Source organism: Chrysemys picta, chromosome 1, assembly GCF_011386835.1.
Source record: "Chrysemys picta bellii isolate R12L10 chromosome 1, ASM1138683v2, whole genome shotgun sequence".
NCBI lineage: Eukaryota > Metazoa > Chordata > Testudines > Emydidae > Chrysemys > Chrysemys picta.
Window position 1 is genome coordinate 180,216,851 of NC_088791.1, and position 23,899 is coordinate 180,240,749.

The 23,899-nt window shown below is 40.5% G+C and overlaps 1 protein-coding gene across 34 annotated transcripts in view; it reads left to right on the forward strand.

Annotated features, from left to right (window-relative positions):
• LOC112059026 (uncharacterized) overlaps nucleotides 1-23,899 on the forward strand; it is a 439,279-nt gene that overhangs the window by 267,886 nt on the left and 147,494 nt on the right. For 20 of the 34 annotated variants that reach the window (XR_010594424.1, XR_010594426.1, XR_010594438.1 and 17 more), the window contains one exon: nucleotides 4,550-4,598. The exons of the other annotated variants lie outside the window; for them this stretch is intronic. Coding sequence is in view for 2 of the 20 variants with exons in the window: in XM_065576012.1 (XP_065432084.1) it covers nucleotides 4,550-4,598 (49 nt within the window). In the remaining 18 variants the exon portion in view is untranslated. The remainder of the gene's footprint in view (nucleotides 1-4,549; nucleotides 4,599-23,899) is intronic. 34 annotated transcript variants of the gene reach the window in all.

Genomic DNA, 23,899 nt, shown 5'->3' on the forward strand with positions numbered 1-23,899 from the left:
TTCATCAAAAAATATTGGCTAAGTCAGTAAATAATATTTAACATTATTTCCTCTTTCTAAATCCGGAAACAACAAATGAATATTTCTTCAGTACAGCCAGGTTGATACATGACCTGGTTTGTTAACTTTCCTGGAGACTCTCAAAAGTAAAGCATACTAAATATTCCCCATCAAGTGATTTTTACAACTCTCTGAAATGGTGTTATTTTAACTTCTTAATTGGCGTTCTTTAACTTTTGGTTTTTGTTTGTTTATGAAGGTATCACTAGTGTGAAGAATTGTAGAACTGAAGTTTACTCTATTTTTTATCTTTGATTTTACTCTATAGAACAGCTGAACTTCCAATTGCTGATTTTAACTTAATAAAATAATTGGTACTCATTCAAAATATTACAGTTTTGCTTTGTAGTTTGCACTGTTAATCATGACACATTAATACTTGAGGATTTTGCTAATAGTGCAGTGACAAAAGGACATTGTATGTGATTTTTTCCAATATGTAACAATATCTAAAGTACTTTTTCCCCTACTTAAAAAAATCAAATAAACACATAACAAAGCATGTTCGATTCACCTGGCTAACAAACAGACTTGAAAAGACAGCCTTCAGATTCAGTAATTTGCACCATCATTTTTAAAACTTGAGAAATGAAACAGAGGATTTTTTAAAATGCATTTCATTCATATAAACTGAGCACTTTGTTCTATATGGTCTAAATTCCAGCAATGAGATAAATAAATTGTTACACTGGATAGAACATAATTATTGAATTTTGGCAGAACTTCAGTGAACTCTGCCATGAAAGATTAATGTACACAGTGCACTCTTAGATTCTAAAGTAACAGAGTTAGATAAGAGGAGTACATACCAGACTCCAAACTTCATGGGTTAGAGAAAAAAGAAGATGATGTGCTAAATTAAAATGTTAGTTTTGTTATAAGCTACTAATGGTAATATGTTGTCAGCTCAGTGATAAAAAGTACAGTAAATGACTAGAAATTCCAATTTAACATGAAATTATTTTATTTATTTTTTATCTTCAGACTTTTAGCATTATATAAGAGTAGTATGATTGCTGTGTATTCTTATGCAACGGGAATACAAGCATGCAGACTACTTATCGTGTACAGTGGTGTAATTTACTAATGAAATCTCACTTTATTAGCATGTTATGTGCGCTTTTTTATTATATATTTTTTCTGTGCAGTGATTTAAGGGTCTGAATAAAAATGTGTGAGTTTCCTCAGAGACTACATGCAGACAAAATAGTTCTTGATAATATTCCCTTCTCTGTTCTTTCTGCAGCAGATTCTCAAAAGTTTACAAAGTTTTTAATTAACAAATTGTTGGTATAACCACACCATATTCTGATTGGTTATTAAATAATTACTGTATCCAAATATTGTTTTTAATTGAGAACAATGATATATGATATTAGATTTGTCAAATTTCCCAAGAAGGACCAATAGAATTACGTAGCCTTTTTAAATATCTGCAACCAGTTCTTTAAGGGAAAAAATGGACAAGGATTTAACCCTGCCCTTCTTAAAATGGCCATGACATACTAACATGACCCAGAAAACCCCTGTTCCTGGTAGTAATTCCAATGTCAACTCTGCATTCTGCACACAACAATCACCGAGATATTCAGTAGTTTCTGGCTGTGGGAGGGCTTTCTGTCCAGGTAGCGATGCTCTCTTTTCCCTTCATGTAGCATGTTCTGCACCAGTCACCAGCCACAATCCTGTTTCCAGTTTACTACTTTGCAAGTAACTGAGTGGACTAACTCCATGTGTACGCATACACATGAACACTACTGGGCTAATTGGTTTAAGGGGAATTGTCCTAATAAATCCCATCAAATCTACAGTCTGAAATGAGAAGAATTTGGGTAGTGTGTCCATGGGAGTGTTTGCTTGCTCTTTACCCCACCACCAGGCTGTTATCTGCAATACTGTGAATTACAGTAGAATGAATTCATATCTATATTTTAAAATGTTAATGGCTCAGCATCTCGTAAAAATCCCATTTCTTCTAAGGCACTGTTCATCTCATTCCCAGACACATCCCTTATTATGCTATTCTCCTATTAGCAATGCTAGTGAGTGTGGCAGTTGAGGAAATGTGAACACTTGGGGCCTGATCTAAAGCTCATTGTAATCACTGGAAAGAATCCCATTGACTTCACTGGGCTTTGAATCGTACCCATGGTGAGCAAGCCTTTGTAGGATGCAATTTTTTCTTTCTTTCCATGACTGCTTAACCATTTGTGGTGGAGCGTAATTTTCCTATTCCCCTGCTTAAGTGTCTCTTAACTCTAAACAGAATCAACATCTCTCTCTCTCTTAAAAGCTGAAGATATGATTATGAGTATTTCACTTGGTTCCTGATTGTAGTACCATCTTCTACAAGCAGCCCCATTGTCTTCACTGGCCTGACTTGTGAAGGATGGTAATAAAGTTAGGAAGGGTGGTGGAATGAGCTCCGAATTTTGTAAAAAGAAGTAGCATCTAAGAGCTTTTTTTTTTCAGCCAGTTTGCATTCTTTTGTTTCTAAACTTATTCCCATAACCTTGCTTTGATTAGATAAAGCAGTGTCACTATTTCCAATTTATTTATGTTGGTGTGCCAGCTGGTTAAGTATGTGCTAACACATTCTCACTTAAAACTACATCAGATAAAATATTTCCAAGAGGAATCCGATTTAAATTCACATATCCACTGTTTTGATAATTAAAAACACCTTTTTCCCTCAATAAAGTTGATTTCAAGTGGTTCCTAAGAAGCAAATGATAAAATGAATATACAAAATAAACTTATTTTTGTGTAATAGTTGAGCACTATTGAATGCTCGACAGGCTTTGTACGTCTTATGAATTGATCTAGTTTGCAATACATGTTACAAGCGATGTATGAGGTTTGCCTGTTTTTCCAAGTAGACAGTGGGCCTTTTACATTTTTAGTTTTGTGTGATTCACAAAAATGAAAATATTTTTAACAGTGTAAAACAATTACCATAGATTAGGGAATAGGAGAAAGAGTATTCTCTCTCCTTCACATGGACAACCAATATGTTCATACTGTGAAACCAGGTTATAATTTTACAACAATATGATTGTGGCCTGTTAACCTTCTTAATTCCCCTAGGATATTAAAGGGCTTGCTGTGTGGCATAGTGAGTGTTCTATACAGCAACCCATCCAGCATTTGCAATATTATTGAATATATAGTAGTTGGGTGGATTTTTAAAGGGATGCCCAATATGCATAGATGTGGCACACAAGCCTTGGAAGCATGAAGAAGATAGATTAAGGGACAAATCTTTCCCAGAACCTTAGATGCAGGAGAACCAATGCTGCTATGTGGTGGGAGGCAGCAGAATTTGGAAAGCCTGTGCAGGGAATGCATTCTATCTAGGTGCTACTGTGCATGGTCATGGAGGGATTTTGGTGGTGGGAGGGCAGGAGAGAGGCCAAATAGATTTATGGATCCATTAGTGATGCCTCCACAAAGAAAGAGAGTATAATGGCAGAGCTAGTATACAGGAATCAGCTCCACTATTCCTCTGTCTGGAAGAGGGAGAAGAATCATTCATTCCAAACCTCAGGGCTCTTGACAGCACTTAATGAAGTTATTCAGAATTTGGTCCCAAGAGGAATTCTCTGTGGCTTCATATAATCCCATAAAATTTAATTTCTGAAATGGGGGTGAAAATATTAGTCAGGTGAACGTGTGTTTACATTAATGATATTGTGAAATCTTTTTTCCCAAACATATTGACTGATAAGCAGATAGAAGTATGCTGATATGACATTTATAGCTCTGTTCTTAGTTAAATGAATGTTATGAAAATAACCATAGCAATTTATACTAAAATATGGTAGCTCATTTGGCTGTATCATTTATGTTCAAGGATTACTTTTTTATATACTTTTTTAAGGGAGAAAAAAACTATTTGGAAAAGTTGTACATACTAGTGTCTATTTCTTACTGATGTGTCCTTGGAGATTCAGGGATTCCTATATCAGAGTTAAATACATTACAAGTAATCACTGTGTCCGCTCCCAGACGGTACATACAGATGTTTGCATGTCCACCTTAGACACACTGAGAATTCTGAAAGAGTGATATTGAAAAAAGGAATATAAAAATAATGTACAAATCTGGAACTTCATCCTTTGTCAAAAATGAATAATAAGGATGTAAACAAGCAAAACATTTACTTTTCCCTTGTAAGACCAAAAGACCCAGATTACCATAAAATCAAGATGTTTGCAGTTTATGAAAATATTTTTGACTGAAATGAAATATTGTGCTGGCAGATCAGAGTTGTAATTGTCTTCTGTAATCATAAAGTTTGACTAAAAATGCAGGATGAAGTATGATTATGACACTAAAAGTCTGACATAAAATGTAAAAAAAACCAAACAGAAACCAAACAGAATGAAACCCCACACAATGCATCTCATTTGAAGAGAAAAATTAATTTACTAAATTCCACTCTGCAGACCAATAAACATAATTTTTAATGTATATGTTTGACTTTCAGGACCAGACAAGACAATTTTAGACTCACGCTTATTGTGATATCCTCAGTGGTAAGTACCTTAACTGCAATCAAGTTTATTACATTTTTTTGTTGAGGAAAGGCCTTTTTTAAGACCACACTTGCTGCCGCTTAATCACATAACAACTTTATATGTAGTTCTGGAATAATAGGATAGTAATGTGATATACTCTATAATGCAAATTAGAGTAAAGCACAGGTGGTTGCTAGCATTTGTGTGGTCAGATATAAAAGCTTCACTATGGGTACAAGCTACTGCTTTCCTACTTGAGGAAAATGTAATTAAAAGTGGTTTCCAGATGTGCTGGCACACATCTGCTTCTTTCAAAAGTAATTTTGCAAATACAAAATAAAATATGTTGTATTCATCACCACTAAATTATCAGTGGGTTTTTACATAATAATAAAAAAGATTAGAAGTATTGACATTGCCTTTATAAATAAGGTATGCTTAAGAAATGTACAGTAGCATTTCACGTTTGCATTAGATTCTTTTCCGTATTTTCCATGTTGTTCATAGTTAATCCACTAAACACTGGATGTTTCCTTTAGATTGCATTCTATCTATATTTTTTACATATTTTTGGTCTTTCCCCCTGATTTGTTGCTTCTGATGTTTTCTTGAAAAACAGGATCATTGTCTTCTAGGATTTCATCACTTCCAGATGTTTGTTCTTCACCTGAAGTCATAATCCTCTGTTTTTGACTTCACCATTAGTTGCTGTGGAGATGTCTATGATCTTGCAAACAGAGGATTAAGAGTTTTTGGTGAGGAACAAACCATGGAAATTGAAGTACTGTTAAGAAATAAAGATTCTCTTTTCATGTAAAGATTCCTAGTTTTAAAAAAAAATGTTGGGGGAGAAGTATAAAATATAAACAAATTGTTTCTAATCAAAATATTCTTTAAAACTTTCCATAAGTATCAGCATTTCTTCCAGTTAGTCAAAGAGTAAATCCTATTCACCAGAAATTGGTTCATGCTTATGAAAAGTCATTTCAACCTCAAAAAGGAACTGTTTTCAAAAATTTTGGGAAGTAGGGAATTTGTCGACTGACCCTTTCCTCTGAATTTGTTTTGAAAAATCAGCATTTGCTGATGAAAAACTTTTTGTCAGAATATTTTCAATCATCTTTAGTAGAAATATGTAACACATGACAAGCATGTTACGTATTTTGCATGTTTTAGTGCTTTCCATCTGTTGATTCTCATTGTGTGGTACAAATATGAATGAATTTAGGCTCATGGTGTGCATTTGAGGAAGGCAAGTTTTATAAATCTACATTTTGCAGACAAGGAAACTAAGGCACAAAAACATGAAGGCCCAATTCAGCAACGCTTACTCGTGTTGAGTAGCATTTACTCTTGTCAGTAGCTATATTGAAGCCAATGAAAATTGGGCCTTAAGTGACTCATGCAAAGTCAATATGTCCATAGCAGAATCAAGAATATACATCAGATCTCTTGGGTGTATCTGAGTCCTGTACACTGATCGCTGTGCTTAGAACATATTTTTTCTTTCCTCATAACATCCTAGTGCAAGTGTCTCAACTCTTTTTAAGGAAGGTGTGAAGGGAAAAAACCTATAGTGCTTGGTTGACTATCATATATATATTTTTTGAAGAGAAACCCACAAGGCGTTACCAGCCAGATATGGTCATCAGATCTTCCACTTCTGTCCAAATCTGTCACCAATGCCTCTAGCACTGAATGCTAACGCACCTGCTTCTAGCCTTTCTGCTATTGCCATTCCTGTATTCGTTGGCACTGCTGACCCTTCCCCCCAAATCAAATACTCTGTGCAAAGATTGTCTCATCTCTCTCTCTGTTTGGTCCTCACCAAGCACAATAGTATTAATGGGGGCCTTTGGGAGCTACCATAGTATAAATATTTACTATTAATAATTGTCTCCAAAGCAGCTAAAGTAGCTCTTCATTTTTGAACAGTCCATCTGATGTTGGCTCTTGGCTGCAAATGTGTAGGCTCAATGGAAGAGTCTACATCCCTGAGCAATGAGATGTAGTCTGTTTAGAAGTCATCAGCTCTATCCCTGATCTAACTATCCAATGACTGAATACACATCTGTATTGCTAGTGCAATTGCTATTGACAATCCCTACTCAGTGTAATCATCATGTTCTTTGATTCCTTCCCCCACCACTCCCTCTCCCTCCAAAAAAACCCAACCTTTCAACATAGTGAGGTACAAGTGACACAGAGTGCTTTAGATGATAGATCATCAAAGGCTCCTACCATATATACAGATTTATACTTCACTCAGAACCGTAGTGTCTGGAGCAGACCATGATGGATAAAATAAGGGATTCTACAGGAGGTAGTAGTCGTGTTGTAGTATTGGAAACAAAATCTCTTCTGCTCCTCTAATAGCTGCCTTGTATACCTTAGGGTATTTTAGTCTCCTGGTGGCCCTCTCCAAGAATGGCGAGGGAGAACATTCTCTGTGCTCTTGACATAGCAGATTCAGCTACTTTCTCCATGCTGTTTGCCTTATTTTCATCAGAAGTCCAATCACGATGCTTGTGCCTGCCAAAAAAATGCCCCAACTCCACTGTCAGGGACTCCATTTTGATGTACGTTAAACAGGAGAAAATGTTTATTTGCATCTTACAGAATGTATGAGGAAAAAACACAAATCAGAAGGAGGGCAGTTTCCTACACAGCCAGTACTATGGAAGGCCTCCTGACCTCTCAATTACAGAATATTTTAAGATTAACTGGATTTACAGCATTGTATAAATTAGCTAGATTTGACCCTAGTAAGAGAAACAGAAGCCTGACAGGTTCTAAGAAGCTGTCAGGGCTTAACAAATCCTTTTGCATATATAAAATATCACTTAGTGGCCTTTGAGTTTTGCTACTGGATCCAAGTCACACTTTTGAAGAACTTCATGGACATACAAATGATGAATCCACCCATGAGGTACAAGTGTTTTTGTTTTCAGTGACGTGTGTAGTGAGACAGGGCAGATGGTTGGGAGGGAACAGGATTCTGGCTTCTGTCTTTAAAAGAAAACATAAATGGAATACTGACTGCCACCTTAATAAATCATCAAGACAAATATATCAGGTACTATCAAAGTTACACAACCAGTTTATTCCATGTCACAGCCATTAAAGAGTATTTGCATATTCTCTAGTACGCTGATAATATGCTCTTGTGGATCAGTGATCTTCAGGGTACAACATGCCTTGTGACATGCATTCCCCCAGTATTCTTTCCAGCAAGTTAAAAAAGTATGGATTGGCTGAATGGACTATAAGGTGGATAGAAAGCTGGCTAGATTGTCGGGCTCAACGGGTAGTGATCAACGGCTCGATGTCTAGTTGGCAGCCGGTAGCAAGTGGAGTGCCCCAAGGGTAGGTCCGGGGGTCAGTTTTGTTCAACATCTTTATTAATGATCTGGATGATGGGATAAATTGCACTCCCAGCAAGTTCACAGATGACATTAAGCTGGAGGGAGAGGTAGATATGCTGGAGAGTAGGGATAGGGAGGGTCCAGAGTGACCTAGACAAATTGGAGGATTGGGCCAAAAGAAATCTGATGAGGTTCAACAAGGACAAGTGCAGAGTCCTGCACTTAGGACAGAAGAATCCCATGCACAGACTAGGGATCGAGTGGCTAGGCAGCAGTTCTGCAGAAAAGGAGCTGGGGATTAGAGTGAATGAGAAGCTGGATATAAGTGTGCCCTTGTTGCCAAGAAGTCTAGTGGCATATTGGGCTGCATTAGTAGAAGCATTGCCAGCAGATTGAGGGAAGTAATTATTCCCCTCTATTTGGCACTGGAATATTGTGTCCAGTTTTGGGGCCCCCACTACAGAAAGGATGTGGACAAATTGGAGAGACACTAGCGGAGGGCAACGAAAATGATCAGGGGGCTGGGGCACATGATTTACGAGGAGAGGTTGAGGGAACTGGGCTTGTTTAGTCTGCAGAAGAGTAAGGGGGGATTTGATAGCGGCCTTCAACTACCTGAAGGGGGGTTCCAAAGAGGATGGAGCTTGGCTATACTTAATGGTGGCAGATGACAGAACAAGGAGCAATAATCTCAAGTTGCAGTGGGGGAGGTCCAGGATATTAGGGAACACTATTTCACTAGGAGGGTGGTGAAGCACTGGAATGGGTTACCTAGGGAGGTGGTGGAGTCTCCATCCTTAGAGGTTTTTAAGGCCCGGCTTGACAAAGCCCTGGCTGGGGTGATTTAGTTGGTGTTAGTCTTGCTTTGAGCAAGGGGTTGGACTAGATGACCTCCTGAGGTTTCTTCCAACCCTAATCTTCTATTATTATTCCACGATTCTTTGATGAAAAACAAGTACCAACTTCCCTTTGAGCAAACACGTTTATTATTGGTTAAGTTCTGGTGCTGCTTGCTGAGCACTATATAGGGTCTCTGCCCCAAGAAGGACTACAGTGTAAATGGACAACACACATAAGACAGGATGCCCTGAGCATCTGGAAGAAGGCTCTGTATTAACAACCTTTTAAAAAGATGTAGGTTAGTGTGTGTTGACTTTGTGAATAAGTGAGAATTGAGAGAAGATGGTGGGTGCCTGGTGCAAGTAGGTGGCCTCCTGGAAATCATGGGATGTGTTGCTTCTGCTGATGCCCTTTCACATCACTCATCGGTTGCCACTTCAGAGAAGCAACCGACAGCACCGGCGGCACTGGGCTCGGTGTGCGGAGCAGAATCAGACACTGGGGCACAGGAGTGAATGCCCACCCCTAACTCCCCTTCCCCCATGGCGGATGATGTCCCAGACCTGCCCCCAGTGATTCAGTCATCCTCCTTGTTGCCAGGCGAGGCTGTTGCAGGACCCTCTCATGCCAGCTTACTGGATGATTTTGAGGAGCATCAGGGCCTGCTCCAAAGGGTAGCCATGAACTTGGGCCTGGAGGTGGAGGAGATGACAGAGCAGTCGGACACCTTGTTTAATGTGCTCTCGGCAACAACCCCCTTATAAGTTGCACTGCCGGTGCATGATGGGGTCTTGAAAATAGCTAAAGCCCTCTGGCAGACCCCGTCCTCCATTCCACCCACCTCCAAAACGGCTGAAAAGAACTATTTCATCCCGGCTAAAGGGTTCAAATACTTGTACACCCAGCCACCTCCGGGGTCACTGGTTGTGTCTGCTACCAACAAGAAAGACAGCCAGGCAAAACAGTTCTGCCCCAAAAAATAAAGAAGCAAAGAGGCTGGACCTTTTTGGAAGAAAGATTTATTAAACATCCAGTCTTCAATTCAGGGTGGCAAATCACCAGGTTTTATTGGGGAGATATAACTTCAATCTGTGGTACTCCCTCCATAAGTTCAAGGATTCCCTGTCCAAGGACTTATACAAAGAGTTCGGGGCCCTAGTTGAGGAGGGAATGGCAGTGGCTAGATGCACCTGCAAAATGGTCTGGGACACGGCCAGGATGCCAGGGTGGTTGTATCGACTGTGGTTATGAGATGCAGTTTCTGGCTTCAAACCGCAGGCCTGTACCAGGAGATGCAGTCCTCCATCCAGGACCTCCCATTTGATGGGAATGGACTCTTTGCAGCGCAGATGGATGCAAGGCTGCATGGACTTAAGGACACTTGGGTCACACTCCGCTCACTGGGCCTGCATACGCTGCAATTGGCGAGGAAGCATTTCAAGCCCCCTCCACACACACACACACACACACACACACACACACACACACACCTCCAGGGCCTTAGCCGCCTCACCGGGCTTTGCTAGGAGGAGGGACAGAGACATGAGTTTTAGTCGTTACCACCCTTCCACCTCCCACACACCTGGTCAGCCTGCCCACGGGGGACAGAAGTGCTCGTTTTGAGGGTGTACTCAGAAGTGACATTCCAGTCAACTTCCTGGTCCATCCTTTTTCCTCAACCACCCCTACCATTCAGCCTGGTTGTGTGTGACCTCGGACCGCTGGGTGCTCGAAATTATATCTCTGGGTTACATCCTACAATTCTTGGCTGCCCTCCTTCCCATTCCCACTCTTTAGGGACCCTTCTCATGGGCAACTCCTCGTTCAGGAGGTCAAGAACCTCCTGAAGCTGGGGGCAATAGAGGAGGTCCCTTGCGAAATGAGAGGGAAAGGGTTCTACTCCCATTATTTCCTAATCTCGAAAGCAAAAGGGGGCCTAAGACCCATAAGACCTGTGACACCTCAAAAAATCTCTCAAGAGGTTTGTTTCATATGGTCTCCCTGGCCTCCATCATTCCCTCCCTGGATCCAGGAAACTTGTACGCCACCCTCAATTTGAAGGATGCTTATTTTCATATCTCCATCTTCCAAGGGCATAGATGGTTCCTCTGTTTTATGGTGGGCCGGTGCCATTTCCAATTCACAGCCCTGCCCTTTGGTCTCTCATTGGCCCCACTGGCATTCACAAAATGTATGGCTCCAGTGGCCGCTTAACTGAGGCGTCAAGATGTCCAGGTCTACCTGTATCTCGACGATTAGCTCATCAAGGGCAGATCTCGGAATCAGGTACAAAGGAGGCTCTATCTGGTACGTTCCACCTGCCACGACCTGGGCCTGTTGATAAATGAAAAGAAGTTGATCCTCAGACCAGTGCAATGGATAGAAATCATAAAGTGATACTCGACTGCATGCAAGTCAGAGCCTTCTTTCCAGAAGCCCGTTTCCAAGCCATGTTGGACCTGATCTCTCATGTAAGGGACCACCTGCTAACCACCGCTCGCACCTGCCTGAGATTGTTAGGCCACATGACAGCATGTACATACGTGGTCCGTCATGCCTGGCTCCATCTCTGGCCACTGCAAGCATGGTTGGCGTCAGTCCACATCAGCAACAGGCATGATCTAGACTGGGTAATCAGGGTGCTGCATCATATACAGTCATCCTTGGAATGTTGGTTGGACCCCGGATCGGTGTTGGAGGGAGTTCCCTTCGCAGCCCCATCCTCACCGCTGACCCTGGTCTCTGATGCCTTGGACCTAGTCTGGGGAGCCCACCTGGGTGAGCTCAGCACACAAGGCCGCTTGTCACAGGATGATCTGTCCCTCCATATAAATGTCTGAGAGCTCCAAGTGGTTTGCTTGGCCTGCCAGGCTTTCCTGCCTCACCTGCGGGGCAAGGTGGTACAGGTCCTGACGGACAATATCGCTGCAATGTTTTACATCAACAAGCAAGGTGGAGTCAGGTTGTTGGCCCTTTGCTAAGAAGCTCTCCATCTTTGGGACTTCTGTGTGCAGCGTGCCATCCATCTGGTGGCTGCGTACCTTCCCAGGGCCAGGAACGTGGTGGTAGATTGCCTCAGCAGGACCTTCTCTTCTCGCCATGAGTGATTGCTCCATCCGGAGGCAGTCAGTGTGATCTTCCAAAAGTGGGGAACTCCCCCGGTGGACTTGTTCGCATCATGCCAGAACAGGAAGTGCCACGTGTTCTGCTCGATTCAGGGGATGGACAGGGGCTCCCTGTCTGACGCCTTTTTGCTCCCATGGTCAGAGGCTCTGATGTACGCCTTCCTGCCGGTGCCCTTAATCCACAGTGTCCTCATGAAGATCAAACAGGACAAGGCGAAGGTAATCCTGATAGCCCTGGCTTGGCCTCGCCAGCACTAGTTACACACGGTGCTGGACCTTTGGGTGGCTGCCCCACTGCAGCTGCCTCTCTGGCCGGATCTGATGTCCCCAGAACCATGGCAGTCTTCTGCACCCAAACCTGGCGGCACTGCACCTGACATCCTGGCTGCTGCATAGCTGAATGCGGAAGAACAGGAGTGCTCGGCCCATGTCCAGCAGGTCTTGTTGGGCAGCAGAAAGCCCTCCACCGGGGTGACCTACCTAGCCAAATGGAAAAGGTTCACGTGCTGGGCCTTGGACCAGGATATCAAGACCCAACAAGCCTCGCTACAGGCAATCTTGGACTATCTTCTGCACCTCAAGCTCCAGGGTTTATCCCTGTCCTCGATTAAGGTCCATTTGACTGCTATTTCAGCCTTCCACCCTCCATTCCAGGGCAGGGCAGTTTTTGCTCACAACATGACAGTCCGGTTTTTGAAAAGTCTGGAGTGTCTCTACCCTCACATCCCAGACCCCATCCCTCCTTGGGACCTGAATCTCATGCTGGTTGGTCCCCCCTTCGAGTCTCTGACTTCCTGCTCCCTTCTCCTCCTTTCCTGGAGGGTTTCTTTCCTGGGCACAATAACGTCCGCAGGGTCTCTGAGATCAGGGCACTTACTTCGACGCGACCCTATACAGTGTTCTATAAGAACTAGGTCCAGCTGCGGCCACACCCAGCATTCCTGCCCAAGGTAATTTCAGTTTCATACCACCCAGGACATATATTTACCTGTCTTCTTTCCAAAGCCTCATAAGTCGAAGGAGGAGTGCAAATCACTTGCCTTCTACTTCGACGGACCAACCTGTTTCATAAGTCGACGCAGTTGTTCATCATGGTGGTGGATCGGATGAAAGGTTGTCCAGTGTCCGCCCAGCGAATTTCACCCTGGATCACTGCCTGCATCCATTGCTGCAACAGTCTGGCAAAAGTTCCTCCACCAGTGATTGTAACTTCCCACTCAACTAGGGGGCAAGCCTCGTTGGCAGACTTCCTGACCCAAGTGCCTATTCAAGATATCTGCAGGGCCGATACCTGGTCATCCATCCACACATTTACGTCTCATTACGCACTAATGCTACCAGCAGGCCCAAGACGATGCTGGCTTCAGTAGAGCAGTGTTGAAAGCGACATGACCATGAACTCTGAGCCCATCTCCAGGGATACTGCTTGTGAGTCACCTAAATATAATCAACATAAGCAAGCACTCAAAGAAGAAAAAACGGTTACCTACCTTTCGTAACTGTTGTTCTTTGAGATGTGTTGCTCATGTCCATTACATTAGGCGCCCTCCTGCCCGTCTATCGGAGTTGCCAACAAGAAGGAACTGAGAGGGTGTAGGGCTGGTGGCGCCTAATATACCGACTCATGAGTGCAGCACTTCAGAGGGTGCAACTGCCGACCCTATGGATACCTCTAAGGCAAAAATCTGCAATGACTATGCATGTGGACATGCACACACCTAAAATGGAATCAACATGAGCAACACATCTTAAAGAACAACTGTTATGAAAGGTAGGTAACCATTTTTTTTCAGAATATCACCACCACCACAGAAGAAATCAGTGTCTGCACTCCTGAGGAAAATACAGCACCTGTCAGTCCCTTTTGCAGCTGCCTCAAAGGCCTAGAGACAGAAGACAGCCGTTTTGATTTTCCCTGCTCTTGTGACCTACATAATTTTCATTCCAGTGATTTCAGCCAAGAAAGATTGCCATCAGCTACCTTGATTTACCTTTTGGTGGCCTACTGCATGACCATACTTTTAGACACATTCATCCCAATTCATAGTGTAAAAAAAAAATAAGGAAGAAAGAAACAGCCATCTGTATTTGTTTATAAAACACTGTGTTCCTTTAGCAACAGTGTAGTTCAAAGCAAGCAGCATAAGTTTAATGAGGATCCATTTAGATAGTGACAGTTTTTCAGAGTACTCAGAAACATTAGGGAACTATGATATAGAGAACAAGGCCAAAGATAGTGCTTACTGCCTATAGCAGGGGTTGGCAACGTTTGGCACGCAGCTCGCCAGGGTAAGCACCCTGGTGGGTCGGGCCAGTTTATTTACCTGCTGACGCAGCAGGTGCGGCCGATCGCGGCCCCCACTGGCCGCAGTTCGCCGTCCCAGGCCAATAGGGGCGGCGGGAAGCTGCGGCCAGCACATCACTCGCCTGCTCTGCTTCTCAATCTTTTTTAGTTTTAGATCAGTATCTAATTCCCTCTCAAAGGACCCCATTTCCCTGCATCTATCTGAAAAATAAACTGCTTGACCTCCAGTCAGCCACTGTTTTCCAGCTCTCTCCCCAGTTTTAACTGCTGGATCCAGCAAGTATACATTCATTTTATGGGGTTTATATAGCACATTTGATATGCTGAACCATGAATCTTTTAGAGCATAACTGGCCTGATGAAACCCTGGGCCATATGAGACTTGAAAAGAGCATTTGCTCAGATTTAAATGGTAAGGGTGAGAGATTAGGTGGGACTAGAGACAGGGACTGGGGACAGTAAGCCCCATCACACTTTCAATGGAGCAGAAAACTCTACAAGAACTTCTACTAGCTGTAGAAAGCCTTTAAGAACGAAGGCCTCCATACCGAGTTGTTGCTGGCTTGGTTTGTAGCACAGATTGAGCAATTTTCTGTTTGTGTTCAAGTAAAATCATTTCTGTTCTTGTAAGCAGTGAACACTATAAATCTCAAGCATAAAACCTTGACAAGCCAAACAGGCTGACTGGAAGATTGTTCTTTTGTTGCTGAACCAGCTGATCCAGTCCCACCATTTTACAGTGACATCACAAAAGTTACAGAAATAGTTCATAGCAGACTGCAGTTCACACCTGGGTGCATCATGGACCTGGGCACCATTTAAGATGGTTATTTCCAGCATGCAGGAAATAGAAGAAACTAGATGTATTCTACAGATTTATTGCTACTAACTTCTGACTGATAATCTGTTCAAAACACTTCAATTTTATCTGATGGTATGTTGGCTCATAAACACAAGGAACATACAAGAAAGGGTTTTCATGAGGATCTTAGCAGGGACCCATCAGCTCATTGCTTGAAAGCAAAAATCCCAGCTGAAAAACAGGTGAATGCTGGCCAAAAGGTTAAGAATTCATTTTGAAATGGATGATTCCCATGTTTCTTTTAAGGAAAATTTCTCTTACACTCCTAAACCTATTACTAGTTTAACTACTGCAATTCTTTCTTTTATGTTCTTCCTTAAACCCCTACCTTGAAAACTTCAGGGGCCTCCAGAACGCAGGAGACAGAGGTGCCTCTTGTTTCAGAAAGCGCAGCAATTATCATCTCTGTCATCTTCATCAACTTCCTCTCCATTTCCAAATCCAACCTGCAAATTGCTATCATGGTTTTCAAAACCCTCTAGAGACTCACTACAGCACAGTGCTCTAATTTCTCTGCTTCAGCTCCTGATTACTCTACTCCTTCTAGTCATTGTCCTCAGCTCTGTTCTCTCCCTTCATCTCTTCACATTCAGAGGACTGCTCTTTTACTTATACTGCCCCATTTCTCTTAACCCTCTGAGACAGAGTAACTTTTCCCTTCTTTGTATCTCACATTCATAGAAAGGTTTTATTTTGCTCTCCATTTTTGATTGACGCTATCTGGAAAGCACTTGCTGATAACGCTTAGGAAGGATGGCTGTCCAAAAAATAAATGTTAAATAAGTGTTAAAGGTCTTCAATTTAAATTCATACATACCTATAAGTTATTCCAAGCCAATATTTATGCAAGTGATTAATCCAGATCTGTACCTTTGTTTTGTAGAGTATTAAATCTTTAGCTCAGTTAATGGATTAGTGTGTTACCTTTACTATGCAAAGGGATGAATATATCATTTGGTATGTGGCACGGTGTCTTCTTTCTCATAGCTCAACACTGAGTGCTTACTTATATGATGTATCTTGAGCCTCCATGGACTTTCCTAGGGTTGCAAGGTAGGTATATAGAATCCAATTGCCTTGCCTACAACTTAACAAACATGAAATAAAAATAGAACATACAGAAAATAGCATTACTAAAAATTATAGCTAATTGATTTGTGTTAACTGGAAACCTTCAGTTACAAAGAAAGACAGGAAAACTTACAAGCACTCATGATTAGGGATTTTTATCTTGATCTCTGTCTTGGGATCCGGCAGTGTGGTGGAGGGCGGGGGTGTTACTGATACACATGGAGACTGGTAGAGCACCTCACAGCTCCTTTTGTTTTGAGCTAACATCTCCAGAGCTTCTATTCCACTCCGTTCTCCAAGGGCTGTAGTGTAGGTTGCCTAACATTAGGGGTTTTTTGTTTAATCACTCTTTCTTAGTATGAAGTAGGTTATATGACATGTACAATTAGCACCTGATGTTCTCATATATTTGTAAATTGCCAAGAAGTGGTTCCTACCTCCCTAGAGCCTGGGTATTTTAGGAAATTAGCTGGAACTTTGTTAAGAATTCACCTGTTCCAGATGCATAAATATTTCAGTCATCTTAATTCTTAGACACTAAAAACCAAATCCACTGAAAAGGGAAAATGTCAAGGAAAAAATAAATGCATTAGTAAAATATTGTAGAAAAACATAACTGTTTCCTTGCTCATCTACACAGTTTACTGCTCATCCGGAGAATGCTACAAGGAAGCTGCCACTTTTTTCTGGATGTTTTTCCCGAGAAGTGATCTTGCAATATAAAACGAGACTATTGAAAATGAGGCACAGATAAATGATTTTCATCATTTTGCTCTTCATACAGTGAGTTCAGTCCTATTCTTCCATGTCCAGTTATGCAGCAACACACAGCATCCTGGAAATCCAACTGTGACACATTTGTTTAATTGCAAAGCAGATGATATGTGGTGATATGTAACATATTGGAAGGCTGGACTAAACCCACAGTTTCGAGGTAAAAACTAGACATGGTCAGAAATGCCTTTTTGGAGTTGGAGAATGCTACTTCATGGCAAGATATTGTATGTACAGTGATATGCAGTATCTTAGACAGCAGCTACCAGCTTCTCTGGTGCTTTAAAATAAGGTGCCATATTACCTAAAAAGGATAATCCAATGACATTCCAGTATTGTAATATGAAATATTTCTTCAAGTGAGTAATTACTTTAAGTTAGTAAGTAGAAGAGGGAAGCCAAACAAAGGTTTGGAAGATGCAGACTGAGGCAAATAAAATGTCATAAAATACAGTGCTTAGAAAATGATAAAGCAAACCACATAAACATATAAAAATGAGAGGAAAAATGCATTCCTTGACTGGAAGGTTTTTGAGCCATTAAAGTCAAGGAACAAATTAGTTAGGGAGGCATTTCCCTGGTTTCCTCTCAAATAAAAATCATTGCTTCTGCATTAGTTTGGGATAATGGAATCTGAGGCTTATGGTAAGGAATATATCTTTTAGAGCATCTGCATGCATGTTTAAAGTGCATTTTACATTACAAGCCCATTTCTTTGAAGGCCTTGTGAGATGCCTTTAAAATTGGCCATTATTCAGATCCAATGGTACAGTATCTGTATATGGCTAGGGAACATAACTGGAGTCCAATGAACCAGAGCTGCACTGTACTAAGTTTTAATCAGTCCTTGTAGCAGTAATGAAAACTGATCCACTCTTTCCCTTGTAAGCATGTTTCTGGGGGGGGTTGGTATGTTGAGCAGTATTGGGTTAACCATCATCTAATTACAGGAAATATAGTGATATTGCATAGTAACAAAGAATAAATTCAAAAAAGAAGACAAAAGAGAATGACTAAATTAGTTTCCATCCAAAGGAGAGGATTTTTTTATATTTTTTTTGGTAGTAAATTGATGCCTTTACAGTGGAAAATTCATTTGTTGTGGTTGTATATATTCGGCTATATATATATATATACACATGCTAATTATTAGCATTTGTGTGTTTTTCTTTTTTCTTTTTCCCTTTTGTGGTTATAATTAATCATAAATTAAATAATTATATGAAAAATGTAAATGCATCGTCGTAAGTAGCAGGGCACTGCTGGGGCTCAGGAGATTGGTAAATTGATTTCAATGGGGTGAGATTTTCATCCCCAGTTTGTAATAACCAAGTGGCTGATCCAAACCCTATTGAAATCAATGGAAGGATTTTCATTGACTTTAATTGAGTTTGAATTCACCATCCGGTGGCTGTTCAGTTGCTCATGTGAAATGATTTGGGTTTCTAAGTCCAGTTCTTAGGCTAGGTGTTCACATCACAAAAGAGCTCGCACGTCTGTTAGCATTTTCAGCAGATAAGCTACAGGTTGAACTGGCAGGGAGAACTAATTAGAATTTGAAGTACTTGTTCAAGGTCAGGTTTGTTTAGACACATTGGCAGGGTGGTGTGGAAAATCTGCTTCTGCTACCATGTCTGCTCTACTTACTTGGTCTATTGGTAAAGAGGACCTCAGCCTTTAAGAGTTCTGAATCGTCAACCTTTCACAAACAATAAAATCACTAAGCACACAATTTTAAATCTTAAAGTTAGGCACCAAAATAAGAATATAGGTACTAAACTTTAGGCTACTTGAGTTGAAACTTTGCCCCAGATAATTTATGTAAATCTCATAAAAAATAAAGATTTAAATATTTGTAGGTATATTGAGGAGTTTTACACTATGTCATTTGTGTATAGTGATTCATTGGATTGAAGTGGTTCAGTGTCTAAGACGTGCTAAAAGCTACTGCATACAAATTTCATTTACAATTATTTTGATTGAGTCCATAATCAATTAACTGTGATGCTCTTCATGTCAAATGTTCTGGCTAAATTAATAGTTTTACCTGACTCAATTGGTTGATTTATTTACGATCTGAACATCGCTGCACTATGCACAGATTTATTACATTAATAAAAAGGTTCACTGCGTGGCAACTCATTGTGTATGGTAACTATTTATTATTTTTTTTATTTAAAATAAATCAATTTTCTAAAAATTCAAGTTGGAAAGCTCTGCCAATTAAAAAGTTAAGGCTGGCAATTATATCCTTAATTCCCCATACCTTTATTGCAAAAATGCATTGAGTTTATTTTGGAATTCAACAACCATGTTTTTTTGTGACTTTTGTCACTTTAATATAGTTATACTGTCAGTTTAATGGATATTTCTTTTTATTGTCGTTACCTCTTATGGGAAAAGTCCTAAAATTATGTAGAATTTAATAGGAAATTATAACTTTTCTTTCTTTTTTGCCATCTTATGGGATTTACTACAAAATTAAGTCTTGCTATATAATTATGTAGCATGGTTCAAAAATCCTATAGAGAGGTTATTATTCATAATTACAATATTTAGATTTTGTAAGTAACTTCTATATTAAATTTCCACACGAGTCTGTTGTTTTCATTTCTATTATTTTCTCTAATAATGTTCTCCTGTGGGGAAAATTGGGGAATGTTTGTATGTGTGATTTTTTTTTCCCTTTAAGGCGAAACTCTACATTCACTTAGGGTAAAAGCATTGAAGTAGCTTACAACCCTAAATCTCATTTTCAGAAGTAACTTAAGGAGTTTTAATGGGATTTTCACCTAAATACTTTTTAGGATCTGGTAGCTAAGTGCCTAATTCCCTTTTGAAAATGGGATTTAGGCTCTTGTGTCACTTAGGTGCTTTTGAAAATGTTACCCTAATACTTTATGCAGTCTCATTGTCCCTAAAAAGACAGAGACAGATCATGGTTTTAAATCTAATCAGAATTTGGTTTCCTGTGTATTTACATGTGAAGGCTCTCACATGTATAAAATTCCCTTAATTACATACTGAGTCAAAATGATATGTTACCTGTTTTAAAAGGTACTGTTATCATTAACTTTTGGGGAAATTCTGCACCAAAAATTAAAAATTCTGTGCCCCAAAATCAAATTCTGCTCACAATATTTTAAAATTCTGCATATGTTATTTGTCAAAATAACAATATAATCAAGCCAATTTCAATTATTTTGGTAATTTATTTCAAAGTACCTGTCAGCAAGTATGTCTGTAACAATACTGACAGAAAAAAAAAAAAAAAAGATTCTCCCAAGAGTAGAGAGTTAAAGGAACACCTATGACAGCCCAGTTCCTGTTTCTCTGTTATTCTTTGGGGGGTGCTGGAGAAGTCTGTGTGAACTGGAAGAGGGTATTTGGGGGTGTTGGAGGAGGTATTTGGGGGGTGCAGAAGGGGACTGCATGGGACGGCTCCAGTCCAAACACCCACATTCTCTGCCCCCAGCGCCCAGCTGCAGACTTTTCTCCATGCATCTTTTTACTTCCCACAGAGGGACACGGTGTGGCCCCACCCATCCTCACCCTTTGCGAGAGCCAGCACAGCCAAGTCTAGCACGCCTGCTTCCATCCCTGGGCGGATGAGGATCAGACCCAGCAGTCAGAGTGCACAGAGCTGCAGGGCCTCCATCCCCACTGGGCTGGGTGCTCTGCTCACTGTGGGACCATGCCCCACATGCCCCACCTTTTTCATTCACAGCCTGCCCACTCCTCACATGCAGGCACACTGTGAGCTGGGGAGCTGGGCTCTGCCGGGGCCAGCTCTCCCTAGCGGCAGCCAGCACTTCTCAGTGTCTATTGTGCAGGAAAAAATAAAATTCTGTGCAGAACATTAATTCTGTGCAAATTCTGTATTATGCAGTGGCACAGAATTCCCCCAGGAGTATATCATATGCCCAGTTAATATCATGGTATTGATTATGCCTATATCAGCCTTACAATATTCTACTTGTGTTATGGGCAAGTCATCTTTTGTGTGTGGCCATTCCCTCCTATGCTCCTCTTGGAAGGGGATAAAAGGAGCAGAAAACTTCCTCCACTGGAGGCTTCTGCAACATAAGAGGAAAAGATGATGAAAAGAGAGCCAGAAGTAGGACCAAAGGTTCTAGTTTAGAGCTGGGCAAACAATTTCACGTGGACCATTTTTGCCAAAAAATGCATATTTGGATTGACCAAAATAATTCAAACAGCTCATTTGGGCATTTCCCAAATAAAACATTTGACTTTTCATTTCAGAAAGATTAAAAAAAACATTATTAAAGGTGCAAAAAGACCCTCAAAAACTAAACAAATTGTTTTCAGTATTTGTATTTCAGTGAAAAATTAGATACATTCATTTCTAGTTGACCTGAATGGAATTATTATTATTATTATTTTGTGGTAATCCAGTTCATCCATCAAACCAAAAAAACAGTTTTTCTCACAGCTCTACTGCTGTCCACCAGCATAAGAGAGTTGTCCTAGGAGCAGGGAAGAAATGAATCCAAGTGGCTAGGCAGCCTGCCCAGGTGACAGAGGAGCATAAGCTGGGTGTGAGAGAGGAATGGAGCATATGGAAAGGGGCAAGAAAATGAAGGTCAAAAGGAGAAGTAAGAATAACTTTTTTTTCAAAAGTCAAAATAGTTACTGTGTTTTGAAATATGTACAAGCTTTTCCATGCAAGAACTGTGTAATTGTCCAGGAATGTCCAATGATTATGAAGAGGTGGTCTTTGTGATTGCAAATGGAAAAGAGGAGGCTCACAAGACCATCTCTTTTTTTAAATGTGTTGCACAATATGAAACTGTTTGAGTGTTTGAGAGTCCATGTTCTGGGCCATTATGATTTATCAGATTTTAAAAGTAAATCTCTAGGCCTAAGGATAATTATATTGAGTAGTATCGAGTTACTACTTTTTTTCAGTGTAAATATTTATCAAGCCCACACCACTGAGAAGATAGATAATAATTACCTCTTCCATCCTTCCTTTGACTCAATACAGTCTATTGTTTTTACTCTTCTTTACCCTGTTATTTCAGCTGCCACGCCTACAGGTTTGCACTACAAAATTCTCAGGATAAAACATAGTGGGAAAATGCTTTTCTAAACAAGTTAACGTAGTCATTTTAATTTCTTGTTTCTGAAGTACAGGACCCCAGACAACATTTTGAATTAATAACTTTTAAAATTATGGATAAAAATACAAAGATTTTTTAAAAAATATTATAAGATTGCAAATAAACCAGCCTCTGAAATGCTTCACTATTATATATTTTGCACTTTTGTGATGTAAAACATTCAGTTAATATTTATTTCAAATAGAATTTAAAAAATCATTCCTAGTCTAGAACTTGATGCAGTGTTTACTGTTTCATCTTATAAGAATTTTTTACAGTCTCCTTAAAAATAAGTAAATGCTGAGAACCTTAACCATAGAAACTGAAAATACATAGCTGTAGTCAGAAAATATATTCTGTTAATACCATGTTTAAAATCATATCCGTGAGGCAGTAATTCCCTAATTGAAGATTATGTAAATTAGAAACTTTTACTGTGTTGAGTTGCTCAAATCACTTGTAAGTTAGTTGAGTGTTAGCTTTCCACATTTTTTTGTTATCATTTATATTTTAGGTCTGCGTTCCAACTGAAAATACCATAGTCCTTTACAAAACTCATCCTGGGCCCCAATTCAGCAAGGCATTAAGACACAGGAGGTAGTTGTCCCATTCTACTTGGCACCTGTGCCTGAGCTACAGTACTGTGTCCAAGTCTGGATGCCAGACTTTAGGAAAGAGGTGGATAAATTGGACAGAGTCCAGAGAAGAGCGACAAAAATGATGATAGATTTAGAAAACCTGACCTATGAGGCAAGGTTAAAAGCCCTGGGCATGTTTAATCTCGAAAAAAGAAGACCGGGGGCGGGGACCTGATAACAGTCTTCAAATATGTTAAGGGCTGTTACAAAGAGGACAGTGATCAATTGTTCTTCATGTCCAATGAAGGTAGTGGAAGAAGTAATGGGCTTAACCTGCAGCAAGTCAGATTTAGGTTAGATATTGGGAAACACTTTTTAACTGTTAGGTTTGTAATGTTCTGGAATTGGCTTCCAAAGGAGGTTGTGAAATCCCTATCATTGGAGGTTTTTACACCTGTCAGGGATGGTCTAGGTTTATTTGGTCCTGCCTCAGGGAGCTGGACTTGATGACCTCTTAAGGTCCTTTCCAGCCCTATATTTTCCCTGAATCTATGATTTTATTATTTATTTATTGTTTCTACAGTAACGTCTAGAGGCCCCAACCAAGACCAGAGCCTTGTTGGGCTAGGTGCTGCACAATTACATAGTATGAGATAGTTCCTGCCCCCAAGAGATTACAATTTAAATCATACAAGCAGACAGTACAGTGTGATGGTCTGCTAATAGCATGTTAGTGACACATTTGAGGTGGTGGGGTTGTACATTTTCTTTTTGAGTAGGGTTTTGTACAAGAAGGGAATTCTCTAAAGGAAAAGAAAAGACAAAAGAAATAAGAGGGGACATTGGACACAGGAAGATAAAGGGTATAAGGGAGGAAAGAAAGGGAGAAGTAGAAGAAAAGGAAGGTGGGAGCAAGAAAGGCAAGGTGGAATCAGGTGTAAGTGAAGTGAGCGTGAGGGATGGGGCAGGAGGAGCTTGGCGTGATCAATAACCAATCAGCACAGAGGAAAGCATGCTCAGAGTCATAACTGAGGGGGAGGGAAGCAATGACATCATCATTGTCTAAAGGTCCCTGCTGCAACTGCTTGAGGGTATGTCAGAACCCTAGGTAATTACGAAGGTGGCTAGCCTGTGCTGAAGCCAATGCTGCTGCAACTTTACTGCTGTGGTACCTGAGCTATCTTGATTAAAGCTGGCTTGGGTATGTCTACACAAGCTGCAATCACACGCTTTAATTGCAGTGTACTCATAACCTAAGTTTTCTCATGATGGGTTT